Source organism: Ornithorhynchus anatinus, chromosome 19 (assembly GCF_004115215.2).
Source record: "Ornithorhynchus anatinus isolate Pmale09 chromosome 19, mOrnAna1.pri.v4, whole genome shotgun sequence".
Classification (NCBI taxonomy): domain Eukaryota; kingdom Metazoa; phylum Chordata; class Mammalia; order Monotremata; family Ornithorhynchidae; genus Ornithorhynchus; species Ornithorhynchus anatinus.
Genome location: NC_041746.1, coordinates 34834656 through 34850902, shown reverse-complemented (window position 1 = coordinate 34850902; position 16247 = coordinate 34834656). Strand labels below are relative to the sequence as shown.

General features: G+C 49.1%; 1 protein-coding gene across 2 annotated transcripts in view; it reads right to left on the bottom strand.

The window, feature by feature from the left end:
* Nucleotides 1-11004: 11004 nt before the first annotated feature.
* Nucleotides 11005-16247, bottom strand: part of AFG1L (AFG1 like ATPase) — a 67276-nt gene continuing 62033 nt past the window's right edge. For both annotated transcript variants that reach the window (XM_007668840.3, XM_007668841.3), the window contains 3 exons: nt 14693-14833; nt 12936-13049; nt 11005-11294 (listed from right to left, as the gene is read on the bottom strand). In XM_007668840.3, the coding sequence (XP_007667030.1) occupies nt 11166-11294; nt 12936-13049; nt 14693-14833 (384 nt within the window). In that variant the 3' untranslated portion in view covers nt 11005-11165. The remainder of the gene's footprint in view (nt 11295-12935; nt 13050-14692; nt 14834-16247) is intronic.

Below are 16247 nucleotides of genomic sequence, written 5' to 3'. Positions count from 1 at the left end.
TGAATACCTTTCCCCATTCAAAAATCCTCCAATGGTTATTCATTCCTCCCTGCATCAAGCAGAAGTTCCTGACTATAGAGCTTAAGAGACTCCATCAGTCCTAGCCTTCTTCCCAGTCACTCCTTTTGCTTACTCCACTCCAATTTGTACTGTTTGTTTCTCTTATGCAATCATTTATGCAATCATATTCTTGGTATATGTGCATATCAATCGGTAACTGATTTTCATGTCTGCCTCTCTCTAGTCTGTAAGGTCCTTGTGCTCAGGGATCATCTATCTATATATACGCTTGTGTACTCTTCCGAGTCTAGAGTACAGTGCTTTCTTTCTGCCGCTTCTCTGCTCCACTCTCCACCATATGTCTCCCTAACAAGTGCTACTTCAGAACTTCTGGGCCACCCAACTACCGGGGGTGCTCACAACTGCCCATAACACTTCCGTTCAACTTACCTACACTATTATGTAAGCACCAACTCCTGTGCATAGCCCCCTTTATTTCTTCCTCATCTCAAATTTATTTTTAGAGTCTCTTTCCCTGCTAGATTGTCAAGTTCTTGAATGTAGTAGTAACAGCATTTATTAAGCACTTAACTGTGTGCAGAGCACTGTACTGAGGAAGAGTTGACGGATGAGAGTTCGACAGGGGCCCTGGCCCTCAGGGGCTCACAATCTAAATAGGATGGGGTTGGGTTTCCCTCAGTGCTGCCATGTCAGCAATCTGCAGGGCCAGGGGAGCTCCCTTCCCTGGCCGTGGGCCACCCTTCCTCTGCCCATGGCTCAAAGTGGGCAAAATGTGGGTGTGGACTTTCCATTCACTTGTTCAATTGTACTTATTGAGCATTTACTATGTGCAGAGCACTCTACTAAGCACTTGGAACAATACAATACAGCAATAAACAGTCACATTTCCTGCCTACAAGGTTCTTAGAGTCTAGGGTCTACAGGCACCAATACAAATAAATAATTTACAGATATGTACCTAAGTGCTGTGGGGCTGGGGTGGGGGGGAGCAAAAAGAGCAAATCGGGAGGACATAGAAGGGATAAGAGATAGGGAAAAGTGGGCCTTAAGTTTGGAAAGGTCTCTTGGAGAAGTGCCTTATTGAAGGCGGGGAGAATAACTGTCTGTCAGATTTGAGGAGAGAGGGCGTTCTAGGTCAGATGCAGGGCGTGGGCTAGGGGTCGGCAGTGAGACAGGCAAGATGGAGGCACAGTGAGAAGGTTAGCAGCAGAGGAGCGAAATGTGCGGGCTGGTTTGTAGAAAGAGAGAAGCGAGGTGAGGTAGCAGGGGGCAAGGTGGTGGAGTGCTTTAAAGCCAATGGTGAGAAGTTTTTGTTTGATGCGGTCGTGGATGGGCAACCACTGGAGTTTTTCAAGGAGCAGGGTGACATGTCCTGAATGTTTTTGTAGAATAATGATCCGGGCAGCAGAATGAATTATGGACTGGAAGGAAGGCTGATGCAGTAATCTAGGCAGAATAGGATGAGTGACTGTATTAACGTAGTAGCAGTTTGGATAGAGAGGAAAGGGTGGGTTTTAGCAATGTTGTGAGGGTGGGACCAACAGGATTCGGTGATGGATTGAATATGTGGGTTGAATGACAGAGAGAAGAATCAAGGATAACGCCAAGGTTACAGGCTTGTGAGAAAGGAAGGATGGTGGTGCCGTCTACAGTGATGGGAAAGTCAGGGGGAGAACGGGAAGATAAGGAGCTCTGGGTGGGAAGATAAGGAGCTCTGTTTTGGACAAGTTAAGTTTGAGGTGACGGAAGGACATTCAAGTAGAGATGTCTTGAAGACAGGAGGAGATGCGAGACTGCAGAGAGGTCGAGATAACAGGGCTGCAGATGCAGCTCTCCACATCTGTATGTGGGTTCACAGGCTGCCCAGTGCAGCCAAGGCTGTGGTGGTGGGCTGGGTCGGGGGGGTGGTCGTGGTTGGAGGTGGGGGGATGCAGCTGGTGCTGCGGCTCTTAAAACAAATGGTTTGGCAGAGTCTGAGGGGGGCCATAGGTGTCCAACGATTGAAATGTGTGCAAATCCATGCAAAGCAAACAAATGAGCTAGTGGTCCAACTATTTGATTCAGTCCTACTCCCTGTGTTGGACAATTACTCTCCCCCTTTCAAAGCCTTACTGAAGGCCCATCTCCTCCGAGAGGCCTTCCCAGACTAAACCCTACTTTTCCTCATTTCCCACTCCCTTCTACATAGCCCTGACCTGCTCCTTTTGCTCTTCCCCTCTCTCCCCACCCCACAGCACTTATGTACATATATATCTGTAATTTATTTGCATTTATTTGTATTGATGTCTGTTTATTTGTATTGATGTCTGTCTTCACCCCTCTAGACTGTAAGCTCGTTGTGGGCCCGGATTGTCTCTCTTTATTGCTGCATTGTAATTTCACAAGCACTTAGTAGAGTGCTCTGCACATGGTAAGCACTCAATAAATATGATTAAATGAATAACTCAGGGTCTGAAGAAACAGTTGTGCACAAGCAGCTGAGGCCTCAGACCTGGTGTGTACAATGGGGACACTCCTGAATGCTGGTGCAGGGTATGTTGGGAATAATAATGTTGGTATTTGTTAAGCGCTTACTATGTGCCGAGCACTGTTTTAAGCGCCGGCATAGACACAGGGGAATCAGGTTGTCCCACGTGGGGCTCACAGTCTTAATCCCCATTTTACAGATGAGGTAACTGAGGCACTGAGAAGTTAAGTGACTTGCCCAAAGTCACACAGCTGACAAGTGGCAGAGCCGGGGTTCGAACCCATGACCTCTGACTCCTAAGCCCGTGCTCTAACACCCAGATTCTCCAAGAACCTGGTGTCCAAGTGACTAAGAATGAGTAGACTTATGGGCAAAGGACCAAGCCCAGCATCCTGGGCAAGAATGCCCCCTGCTGATTCAGGCACCTTGATCTCCCAATCCCCAAGGCTGATCTCATCTGGACTGAGCCGCAGTCTCTCAGTATGTCTGTCTCTCACTCTCTCTCACATACATGGTTGGCACCCTTCAACTATTTACCACTGCCTCTGGTTGAGGGACTGGGGGTACGGGTGGCCCCCTGACCATGGGGTGAGGTACTGGGCATGTGGAAGAGCCCTTTCCCAGCTACTCTTGAGAAGCAGTGTGGCCTTGTGGAAAGAGCATGAGCATGGGAGTCAGAGTATTTGAGTTCTAATCCTGGATCTGCCACTTGTCTGCTTCTGTGGCTTTAGGCACATTACTTAACTTCTGTGAGCCTCAGTTTCCTCATCTGTAAAATGGGGATTAAGACTGAGCCCCATGTGGCTCAGGAGCAGTATCCTGTATCAACAGTGGTTGACACGTAGTAAGCGCTTAATAAATACTCTTATTATGACTTTGCTGTGCTGTCCAGATCATTTTTCTACAAAAACATTCAGTCCATGTTTCCCCACTTCTCAAGAACCTCCAGTGGTTGCCCATCCACCTCCGCATCAAACAGGAACTCCTTGTTAACGACTTTAAAGTGCTCAATCACCTTGCCCCCTCCTATCGCACCTTCTTACTCTCCTACTTCAAGCCAGCCCACATGTTTCACTCCTCTATTGCTAATTTACTCGCTGTATCTCAGTCTCATCTATCTCATCACCGACCTCTCACCCACATCCTGCCTCTGGCCTAGAACATCCTCCCTCATCGTATCTGATAGACAATTACTCTCCTTCTCTTCAAAGCCTCAATAAAGGCATATCTCCTCCAAGAGGCCTTCCCTGACTATCAGCAAAAACTCTTCAAAAAGCTCCTCACTATTGGCTTCAAAGCTCTCCCTCACCTTGCCCCCTCCTACCTCACCTCTCTTCTCTCCTTCTCCAGCCTAGCCCGCACACTCTGCTCCTCTGCCGCTACTAACCTCCTCACTGGGCCTCGTTCTCGCCTTTTCCCACCGTGGAGCCCTGATCCACATCCTACCTCTGGCCTGGAATGCCTGGCCCCCTCACATCTGCCAAACTAGCACACTTACCCCCTACAAAGAAGCAGCGTGGCTCAGTGGAAAGAGCACGGGCTTTGGAGTCAGAGGTCATGGGTTCGAATCTCGGCTCGGCCACTTGTCAGCTGTGTGAATTTGGGCAAGTCACTTAACTTCTCGGTGCCTCAGTTACCTCATCTGTAAAATGGGGATTAAGATTGTGAGCCCCAAGTGGAACAACCTGATTCCCCTGTGTCTACCCCACCGCTTAGAACAGTGCTCGGCACATAGTAAGCGCTTAACAAATACCAACATTTATTTATGTACAAAGCTCTACTGAAAGCTCACTTCCTCCAGGAGGCCTTCCCAGACTAAGCCTCTCTTCTCCTCTGTTCCTCCTCCCCTCCTCATCGCCCCAACTTGCTCCCTCCACTCTATTCCCCCGCCCCACAGCACCTGTAATGTACATAGTTATTATTCTATTTATTTTATAAATTAAGTGTATATATCTATAATTCTGTTTATATTGATACTATTGGTGCCTGTTTACTTGTTTTGAAGTCTGTCTCCCCTCTTCTAGACTGTGAGCCCAGTATGGGGCAGGGATTGTCTCTATCTGTTGCTGAGTTGTACTTTCTAAATGCTTCGTAAAGTGCTCTGCATACAGTAAGCACTCAATAAATACAATTGAATGAATGACTTAGTCCTCTTTTCCTTTTCTTCCACTCCCTTCTGCATCATCCTGACTTGCTCCCTTTATTCACCGCCCCCAGCCCCACAGCACTTATGTATATATCTGCAATTTATTCATTTATATTAATGTCTGTTTTCCCCTTTAGACTGTAAGCTTCTGGTGGACAGGGAAAGTGCCTACTAACTCTGTTAATTGTACTTTCCCTAGCACTTGCTGTAGTGTACTTTCCAAGCGCTTAGTACAGCGCTTTGCACACAGTAAGTGCTCAGTAAATACGATTGAATGAATGAATGAATGAACTTAATGCAGCGTTCTGCACAGAGAAAGTGCACGATGAATACCACTCGAATCTCACCCGATCAAGCCTAGCTTTGCACAGTAGGACACTGGTTCTGTCAGTTGCCCTCCTCTGCCCCCTGGTGGTCATTCCGAGATAGGAGGCCCCGTCCGTGAGCCGACGCTGCCCCCTGGTGGTCACTATTCACATTCCCGGTCAGCAGCTCTTCAGGGCTCTTCAAGGTAGAGGGCTCTGTATTCGGCCACAGGACTCTGCCCCCTGGTGGCCCCTGGTGGCCACCTCCCACAATCAAAGGCAGCTTTCCAAGGCAGGGGGTTACCCGACTTTGCCCCCTGGTGGCCATTAGTCACGGTCTACTACAATTCTGAAGAAAATATATCCTTGGAATTCCTATGAATCGGAAACTACTCGACTGCATTTGATAGTAATAATATTACTACAATCCTACATTCATTCATTCAATCGCATTTATTGAACTTTTACTGTGTGCAGAGCACTGTACTAAGCGCTCTCGGCATGTCACTCCGTGGTTGCCTATCAAACTTCGCTTGAAGCAAAAACTCCTCATTATTGGCTTCAAAGCTCTCCATCCCTTTGCTCCCTCCTACCTCACCTCCCTTCTCTCCTTCTACAGCCCAGTCGGCACACTCCGCTCCTCTGGTGCCGCTAATCTCCTCACTGTGCCTCGTTTTCACCTGTCCTGCCTTCAGGCCCAAGTCCTACCTCTGGCCTGGAGTGCCCTCCTTCCTCACATCCGCCAAACTAACTCTCTTCTCCCCTTCAAAACTCTACTGAGTTCATCTCCTCCAGGAGGCCTTCCCAGACTGTGCCCCCTTTTTCCTCTGCTCCTCCTCCCCTCCCCATCACCCCAAATCCCTCCCTCTGCTCTACACCCTTCCCCGCCCCACAGCACTTGTATTTGTACATATTTATTATTCTATTTACTTTGATGGTATTGATGCCCGTCTACTTGTTTTGTTTTGTTGTCTGTCTCCCCCTTCTAGACCGTGAGCCCATTGTTGGGTAGGGATTGTCTCTATCTGTTGCCAAATTGTACTTTCCAAGCGCTTAGTACAGTGCTCTGCACATAGTAAGTGCTTAATAAATACGATTTATTGAATAAATGAATGAAAGTACAATACAACAATGAACAGCGACATTTTCTGACAACAACCAGCCTACAGTTTAGAGTAGGGAAGACAAGCATCAATACAAATAAATAAAATTACAGATATGTACAAAGTGCTGTGGAGCTGGGCGGTGGGAAGAGCAAAGGGAGCAAGTCGGGGTGACGTAGGAGGGAGTGGGAGAGGAGGAAAAGTGGGGCTTCATTTGGGAAGGCCTCTTGGAGGAGATGTGCCTTCAATAAGACTTTGAAGGGAAGGAGAGTCATTGCCTGGGGGGATTTGAGGAGGGAGGGCGTTCCAGGCCAGAGTCGGGTCGTGGGCTATGGGTCCGCGGCAAGACAGGTTGAGGTGGAGGTACGGTGAGAAGGTTAGCACTAGAGAAGCGAGCAAAGTGTGCGGAGAGAAGCAAGGAGGCTGATGCAGTAATCCAGGCGGGATAGGATGAGTTATTGTATTAACGTGGTAGCAGTTTGGATGGAGCGGAAAGGATAATCAAGCAAACCTTTCCAAGGCAGGGGGCTGTCAATGACCAGACACTGCCCTGCCCCCTGGTGGCCGTTATTCATGTTTTCACCCAACAATTCAGCGCTTTCCCAGACAAGGAGGTTGCAGTATTGAGCGCAAAAGTCTGCCCCCTGGTGGCCATTTTTTCATATTCTCATACGATCAAACCTAACTTTCCGGGGGAGGGACACGGTCAGGAACCCTATTCTGCCCTCTGGTGGCCACTATCTGCTTTGTCACACAATCAAGCATCGCTTTCTAAAGCAGAGGACTGTGAGTGGGGCGGACACTGCCCCCTTGTGGTCATTATTCACGTTTTTACACAGTCAAGCTGCTATTCATTCAGTAGTATTTATTGAGCGCTTACTATGTGCAGAGCACTGTACTAAGCGCTTGGGATGAACAAGTCGGCAACAGATAGAGACAGTCCCTGCCGTTTGACGGGCTTACAGTCTAATCGGGGGAGACGGACAGACAAGAACAATGGCAATAAATAGAGTCGAGGGGAAGAACATCTCGTAAAAACAATGGCAACTAAATAGAATCAAGGCGATGTACAATTCATTAACAAAATAAATAGGGTAACGAAAATATATACAGTTGAGCGGAGGAGTACAGTGCTGTGGGGATGGGAAGGGAGAGGTGAAGGAGCAGAGGGAAAAGGGGAAAAAGAGGGTTTAGCTGCAGAGAGGTAAAGGGGGGATGGCAGAGGGAGTAGAAGGAGAAGAGGAGCTCAGTCTGGGAAGGCCTCTTGGAGGAGGTGAGTTTTAAGTAGGGTTTTGAAGAGGGAAAGAGAATCAGTTTGGCGGAGGTGAGGAGGGAGGGCGTTCCAGGACCGCGGGAGGACGTGACCCAGGGGTCGACGGCGGGATAGGCGAGACCGAGGGACGGCGAGGAGGTGGGCGGCAGAGGAGCGGAGCGTGCGGGGTGGGTGGTACAAAGAGAGAAGGGAGGAGAGGTAGGAAGGGGCAAGGTGATGGAGAGCCTTGAAGCCTAGAGTGAGGAGTTTTTGTTTGGAGCGGAGGTCGATAGGCAACCACTGGAGTTGGCAGGAGGGTCGTCAGTTACCCGACTCTGCCCCTGGTGACCATAATATGGCTTAGTGAAAACAGCACACGCTTGGGAGACAGAGGCCGTGGATTCTAATTCCGTCTCTGCCGCTCGTCAGCTGTGTGACTGTGGGCAAATCACGACACTTCCTTGTGCCTCAGTTACCTCATCTGTAAAATGGGGATTAAGATTTATTTATATGAATATCTGTCTCCCCCTCTAGACTGTAAGCTCGTTGTGGGAAGGGAATGCGTCCGCTCATTGTTGTATTGTACTCTCCCAAGCGCTTAGTAAAGTGCTCTGCACACATTAAGCGTTCATAAATACGATTGAATGACTGAATCAAGCATAGCTTTGCAAAGGATGAGGTTGTCAGTGAATAGACTCTGCCCTCTGGTGGTCATTATGTATATTCTCACCCAACTATTCCGCGCTTGTTCAGACAAGGGACGGCTGTATTGAGGGGCAGAACTCTGCCCTCTGGTGGCCATTATTCACGTTCTCACACGATCAAACCGCTTTCCAAGGTCGGGAAGAATTCAGTTGGGGACTCTATTCTGCCCTCTGGTGGCCATTAGCTACTTTGTCACACAGTCAAGGTAGCTTTCCAAAGCGGAGGGCAGTGAGGGAGCAGTCACTGCCCCCTGGTGGCCGTTTTTCACGTTCTCACACGATCAAGAACAACCTTCCAAGGCAGGGGGTTGGTTCTGTCAAAGACCCTACTCTGCCCTCTAGTGGCCATGGTTCATATCCTCACACAATCAGTCGAAGCTTTCCAAGGCAGAAGGTTCTGTCGGTGAACCGACGCCCCCTTCTGGTGGCTCTTATCCGCGTTCTCTCTGAGCTTTTCAAGGTTCTGTATTAAGCGACAGCTCTCTGCCCGGTGGTGGTCCTTGTTCATGCTCTCACACGATCAAGCATAGCTTTCCAAGACAAGGGGTTCTGTCAGTCAAGTGCTTAGCACAGTGCTCTGCGCATAGTAGGCCCTCAATAAAAGCGACTGCCTGACCGATTGACCCGACGTTGCCCCCTTGTGGTCATTCTATATCTTCTCACGATCAATCGTAGCTTTCCAAGGTAGGCTGTGAGGAGACACTGCCCTCTGGTGGCCACGATTTATTATTATTATGGTATCTGTTAAGCGCTTAACTATGTGCCAGGCACTGTACTAAGCGCTGGGGTGGATTTACGTTCTCATACAACCAATTGCCCCTGTTCTCCCTCCCGCTTGAGACTGTGAGCCCCATGAGGGATAGGGATTATGTCCGAACTAATTGACCTGCACCTACCCCAGCGCTTAGAAAAGTGTTTGACACAGAGTGAGCGTTTAAGTACCAAAAAACGAAACAAAAAAATCAATCGTACCTTTCCCAGGCAGGAGTTTCTGTCCGTGATCTCCCTCTACAGGGTAATCAGGTTGTCCCACGTGACATTCACAGTCTTCATCCCCATTTTACAGATGAGGCAACTGAGGCACAGAGAAGTTAAGTGACTTGCCCACAGTCACACAGCTGACAAGTGGCAGAGACTGGATTCGAACCCATGACCTCTGACTCCCAAGTCTGTGCTCTTTCCACTGAGCCGCGCTGGGAGGGACACCCCCTCCCTTCCCTTTCAACTCCATCCCAGTTCAACCCATGCCCACGAGAGGGGAAAAGCCTGGATGGTATGACAACATGGGGGAACTATGTGCTGGGACTTTCTTCCAGCAGTTTCTTCCAATGTTTCACTTTTCAGGGAACATGTCTACGAACTCTGTTATAGTGTACTCATCCAAGGACTTAGTGCTGTGCTCTGCACACAGTAATCACTCAATAAATACCATTGATTGATTGAATGCCAGCTCAGTGATGCTTGGGAAAGGTGGTGGTGACTGGGGGCCCAGGTCAGTGGTGGTATAAGTGACCACTATAGGGGGAGAGAGGAAGGGGACTGCAAGAGTGAGCACTGGGGAGCTAAAGAGGAGGTGGCATGAGCAACTATGAGTGGGCGGGAGAAGGCAGTAAGAGTGATAACTCGTCCGGGGGAGGAAGGGAGGGAGAGGCAGGAGGGATCATCACTGTGGGGGAGTCAGTGGGCAGCAGGAGTTACCACTGGGGGAGGGGGATAGGCTCACCATTTACAACAGGAGTTCCATGCTGGCTGGGTCCTTCTGAGCCCAGGACATCTGTAACTTGGGGGACAGAACTCTTCCACAGCCAGTAGAAACTTTCATCCGGGATTCATTGGGAAGATTCCACTCCAGGCAGGATTGGGGTTGGGTTTTGCACAAAGAACAGCCCTTTAGCCAGCCTGGAGATGAATTCCTGGAGTCAGTATTCCAGACGATGGTCCGATGGCACATTACATGGGGCCTGCCCAATGCTTCATCCTCTCCCACATCTCGGCCCTTCTCCATCGAGGGACAAAGGACAAGAAGGACGATGGCAGTGTTGCTATTTTGCAAGCAGGAGAGCCCAAGGGACCAGGGGCCAGGCCCAGGTAGGAACTTCAGAACCTGGTCTGGGCTGAGCTCCACCAAGCCCCGTGCATGCGTTCAACCTGGCGGGGCCCTGGCTGAGCCCATCTGGCTCTTTCATGCCTTCTTGGAGTGGAGGTGTGGGGATGCAAAGGGGAGTGAGAAGGGAACAATGGAAAGGGGGTGTCACTGGCTAAACAACTGGGGGAAGAGCCCCACACAAACATTTTTCCTCTCCAAAGCACATCCACCAACAGGCACACAGGAAACTAACTCATGAGGGAAACTGGAAAGATTTTCCCCAGATTTATTCTGGGCTGAAACAAGCCTAAGCGATGCCAGCCAGAACACTGGTTTTCCTTCAGGGAACCCAATCAGCCATTGGATTCAATGAAGGTTGAGCCAATCTTGCTCAGGAAATGTCCTTAAGTGGTTTAGGGTCAAAATGCCTGGGGATGGAGTTCATTGCCTCCTGCAAGCAACTGTAGCTCAAGGTCACGGTCTAATAATGATAGAGGTATTTGAGTCCCTAGTACTTACTGTGTACTATACACTAAACACTGGGGTAGATACAGGATAATCAGTAGGACGTGGCACAGTCTAAGTACGAGGGAGTAGGGGTAGTGAATCCCCATTTTACCGATGAAGGGACTGAGGCACAAAGAAGTTAAGTGCCTTGCCCTAGATCCCAGAACAGGTAAGTGGTGGAGCAGTGAGCAAAACCCAGATCCTCTGACTCCCAAGCTTGTGCTCTTTCCACTAGGCCACACTGCTTGTCTGTCTACTCAGCCGTCCCCCGCATGGATCTGCCCGACTGCCTGGGGAAGGCTAAGTTAACCTTAACACTCTCCTCCTTAGCACAGTTAAATGCTTGCTCCTGTTAACAACCACAGGCAGTTTCAACTTGAAAGAAGAAAAAGGCCAAAGTAAAAATGCCAAAATATAGTTAAAAATATTTTAATTTATTAATCCCAGAAATCTGACCGTGTACAGTAAGAGGTTAATGGTCCAGAGAATAAAGTGCAAAATGAATCCAATCCGCTAATGATGGGGAAATACGATTTTCTTATTCTTCAGTGATGTTCTCCCCGACAAGCCACAGTCACTTCTTGCTTCTGTCCCCGTCGCTCCAATACTGTTCATTTTGCATTTCCGTGAGCCGAGAGATTGTGCGCTGAAATGCAAAGATCTCCTCTTCTCCAGTAAACATGGACAATCCTTCGGCTGAGCCCTAGGGGGAATCAATCTAACGCTGGTCAGAAACACAGCCCTGGAGCCCTGTCCAGGAAAGTCACAGAGCTTGCTTCTTTCTCCTCCCCAGAAAACTTGAAAAGACAATAAGAACCAGGGGGTGGGCCCCAGCCGGGGAGAAAGGGAGACACCTCAAAGACTAATGGCCTCATCCCTTTGGCCTGAAACCAAAACACTTCAAGTCTTGGAGCCACCCCCGAGGAGGATAGATTCCCGGGGGTGGGGGAGGGTGGGGGTGGGGTGGGGGGGGTGAGGGGTCAAGCCCAGCAGGGGGTGGGGAGTAGGCCCAGGCCAGGGCTCAACAGCAGTTCACTTGGATCTAACTACAGTGTGGCTACTGTACTGGGAGGACCCAGGGGCCAGATCCTGGGGAAGGCCCCTGAAGTCAGGGTGTAAGTGCACAGCAATAAAAGTGGGCTGCTCAAAAGTCCCCTACTCACCCTGCCCTTCCCCCATACACAGACTGTCTTTGGGGACCAGGCCTCTGTGGCCCAGGTTTATGTGGCCCAGGCTGGAGGGCTCTGCTGGGGGGACATGTGCAGCGATTGGGAGCTTTTGTCTGTGTGTGCAGAGAGGTAGACCTAGCCTCCATGCAGGGACTTTGCAAACATCCTCTGGCCTTCACATACAGTCTCTCGTCCACTTGATGGACACCAGCTCCAATCCCCATCCTCCTGCTCCGCCCCCAGGCCCCGCCCCTCAGCCCCTCCTGAGAGTCCCCAGCCCTCAACCAACCCCATCTTCCAACTCGCTCCAGATCTGCCCCTCAGCCCTCCTTTACTAAGAGCCAGAGATGAGTCTTTTCTGTGGAGGAGTCTTTAAAGTCTCATGGCTAAAAAACAGCCACACATCCACTCAAGGATGGTGGATTCCATGAGCAGATAAACATTTTTTCAGAGAGAATCAGCCCAATTCTGCCTCAGAGTTTGGGGGGACAAATGTCCACTCCCCACCAGCCAATGGGCAGCGGTAGTGTCCTTGCCAATCACCAGTATGTATTGAAAGTTCACTTTATACAAATCGCTTGACATAGTACAACAGAGACTTTAGACATAATGATAATCCCTGCCCTCAAGGAGATTCCAATCCACCTTCACAGGCAACCTCTGTCCCCTATGCCCTCATCAAGCAGTAGAACTGGTGGGCTTCCCGTGACCACAATCTTTTTTCCCAACTGACCAGTGCCTAATGATCAAACGCTCTCTCCAGCCCTGGTGAAAGAAATCTGGCATGGGTCGAGTCTCCCAGCATGAAAATGCACAGAGCCTGGCAGTGTTGGGGGTGGGGAGGGAGAAGGGGTGCTGCTAAGGGGAGGCCAGCCCATTCTGGGACTACAGCCACCTGGGGCCGGCTCTCCCTCTCCTCTGTGCAATCTCTTGTGTTTTACGGCAACCTAGATCCTCTGTCTGGGGATGATTTCAATGGGTGCAGTAGGGTTAGCCCTGTCAGTCAGACAAAGGACAAGAAATAGGCCTCACCAGCCTTAGGAGGGATGGAAGAAGCAGGAAATCAACAGTTAAGTGTTTTCTGCATTCCTCCATCAGAAACGCTGCTGCCTGATATCCAACCAAAACCCATTCTGTTTTTGATAATAAAAGGAAATTATGATAATGTCCCTTACCTGGCTCAAGCCCAAATCATCCATCAGTATTCTGCTTTGCTCCAAAGGACTGTCATGATGCTGATGCAGAAACAGGCTCGAGAGAGGAGTGGATGCAGAACAAATAATTCGCACCTGAAATGTGGGAGAGAAAAAAATTGCACAAAAGGCAAACAAAAAGTCTATTTCACTTTGTCACATGCCTCGCTACATCATAGTATTTTGGTCCCGATTTCCAAAGTGGCATTTCTTCAACCCTGTGGGAAGAGCAGAGAGGTGCTCAGGCTTATGCTCATGCTCCGGCTCTTAGGTGTGGCCATGCTTGTCCCTGCCCCCATCAATCAATCCGCTGATTTGATCAGGATTCCCACAGATCACCCCAGGTGGCTCTTGGGACAGAAAGCTTACACTCTGCTGGTACAGCTCCAGCCAGCAGGCCCCTGCCTGGGGACAGAGCCAAGCCCAGAATCCTAGTCTCCAGCCTGCAGGAGCCAGGATGGAGATAACAACAGCCATTCACTTCCCAGGCCTTTGGGCTGGCATTTCGGAATGATGTTTTGTTTATACTTTCACATGGTCCTGAAGACTCAGTTTCTGACCTGGTGTAATCTGTCAATTTCTCCTACAGGCTCAGCATCAGTCTGATAATTAGACCTTTTTACGGAAAAGATCGCAGGGAAGTAATTTGGCTCTAAACGTTGCTGAGAGGTACACCTTTTTAAATTCAAAAAGAGTTTAAAGCATCTGGTTGCCTTTGGACAGTCTGAAAATGAAAACAGGGTATCTTCTATCCTTTCCATATACTAAGTGGCTTATGTTTGTGTCTTGGTCAGCTCCCTGGAGGATCAGTTCCACCTGTAGGAGGGGATAAGGCCCTTGCTCACATTTCCCACAGCCCATTTGGTTGCCTCTGTGGAGTCCTGCAGAGTCCTATGGAGTCATGCCGAGCCTTGCGCTTGGCCAGGCCTGCTGGCCCGGGCCTGGCTGATATCTCAGTCTGGGGGTCGGGGAGAGGAGGTTCTGAGATTGGGACCTCAGCCTTCCCAATGACAACCTTACACCTGCTCAGTATCCTACAGTTTTCCAGGGATGTTGGGCATTCTGGCCAGGCACCAAGATGCCACTGAAGCTTTCAAGCCACAGAGGTCTTGGTGTTAGCCAAGGAGGCCAAAGCTAAGCTAGAGGTTGATGGCTCTGTCTCAGATTGGAACCTGACCAGAGCCTGTGGAAGGGTAGCATGATAAGTGGAAGTCAGGTCTACTTGCCGATGTGCCTTCAATTCTGGTATCAGTCTAACTCTTGCCCAGGAGGAGAAAGGGGGACAGTGACTGAATTATTTAAAATGAAATTTTTCTTTACCCTCACTACAAAATGTCCCTTCTGCCACAAAAAGAGTTGGGAAGTCTGAGAAAACCCACCCCACACTCAATTATTCTGGAACCATTGATGATTTTCTGCTCAGTTTGGCTAAAACACTCGCGCCATTGGGTAGCATTTTTGACATCTTGGGCTTTTCTTTTTAAGCAAAAGAAACCAGCCAGCCGGGCGTGTCAACCTTGCTCATCCCGCCAAGGTTGATTTCCCAGGGGGCAGGAGGGCTAAGGGTCCCCCTGTCGCCATGTAGTGACCTGTTCAGGGGAATAGCTGACAGGCCCACGGTGGCAGTGCTGGTGAGTGCAGAACAATCAATGGACGCTCCCATCACATCTGCCAGCCCAGAAGGGTCCTGGGTCTCCGCCCCAGAGAGTGCCCACCTGTGCCAAAGCTTAGCCCCTAACCTTGAAATCATAGAAGGTGTCTATCAGAGTGATGAAGCGCCGGGCCTGGGTCCTCTTTGCCAAGGTAAACTGAGGTATGTTGCGAACAAACACTGTGTCGAAGTTCTTGGACAACTCCAAATAGTCACTGGCTCCCAGGGGCTGGAACATGAAAACGTTCAAAGTCACAACAAATCCCCTCAACAGACCCATCCCTTGGCTTTGAGTGGGAGGATTTCTCTGAAGGAACTGACTTTGCTAACCCATCTGGAAAGTTTGATCAGTTCTGACACCTCTGGAACATTCAAATCCCGGTGCCTCAGAGAACAAAGGGGCCAGTCTGACTCAGTATCCACATTAAGCCAGACCGGCATGGCCATTTCCAAGCAGAGCAATTCATGCAGCACTCTCTATCAGTCAGTGGTATTTATTTAGTGCTTATTATGTGCAGAGCACTGTACCAAGCATTGGGAGAGTACAATAGAGTTGGTAGACACATTCTCTGCCAATGAGGAGCTTACACACATTAACGTAAATAAATTAGGTATATGCACATAAGTTCTGTGGGGCTGCGGGTGGGTGATTCAATCAATTAATCAATTAATGGTAATTACTGAACCCTTACTATATGCAGAGTAGTGTATTAAATGCCTGGTAGACCCTAGACCTCACTGCACCATGGGTTCTGGTAGAACTTTTAATGAGGTTCCCTGGATCCCAACGGAGCAGCCTAAGGAGTGTCCCGGGATGTTTTTCCAAATAAAACTAATGCAGTCATGATTCATAATTCACATCACATGACCTCAGTGATGAACTAGAAAGGAAGCAGTTAAGTGATTTAAAACTACATACGATTGAATCTGTTGCTTCAAAAGTCTTTTAGGTGAACCCAATTTTTTTGTTATAAAGGGCTGTTTTTATACATGCATACACACACACATATGTATCCATAATATATATGTACACACACATATATGGATGTCTGTGTGTGTGTATATTAACTTTTAAACAGAATATATTATATAAGGTGGTTTTTTCCCTGGGGGCTTTGTCCGATTTTCATAAGATTTGCACAACAATGAAACCAATTCAGAAAAAATGCTCCATCATGCTCCTTTACTGAGCGGCATTCAAATATGTAGCTTTAACAATCATAAGCAATAATAATAATATAGCACTACAATAATAGTACACTAATAATTGTATTTGTTAACTGTTTACTATGGGCCAAGCACTGGGGTAGATACAAGATCATCAGGTTGGACAATTTCCCAATTCCACAGAGGGGGCAGAGTCTAAGGGGGAGGGAGAACAGGGATGAATCCTCATTTTACAGATGAGGAAAACTGAGGCCCAGAATAGTTAAGTGCCTTGCCCAAGGTCACACAAGAGGCAAGTGGCAGAGCTAGGATTAAAACCCAGGTCCTCTGATTCCCAGGGCTGTGCTCTTTCCATGAGGCCATAAGGTTCCTCCCACCACCAGGAGACCAGCTCTAGGCTTGCTGGGCCCCAGAATGTCCAGACAGCAGGCCTCCTGGCCCAGGGCCCAGGATGCGGCAGCCTGTGGGTGGGCACT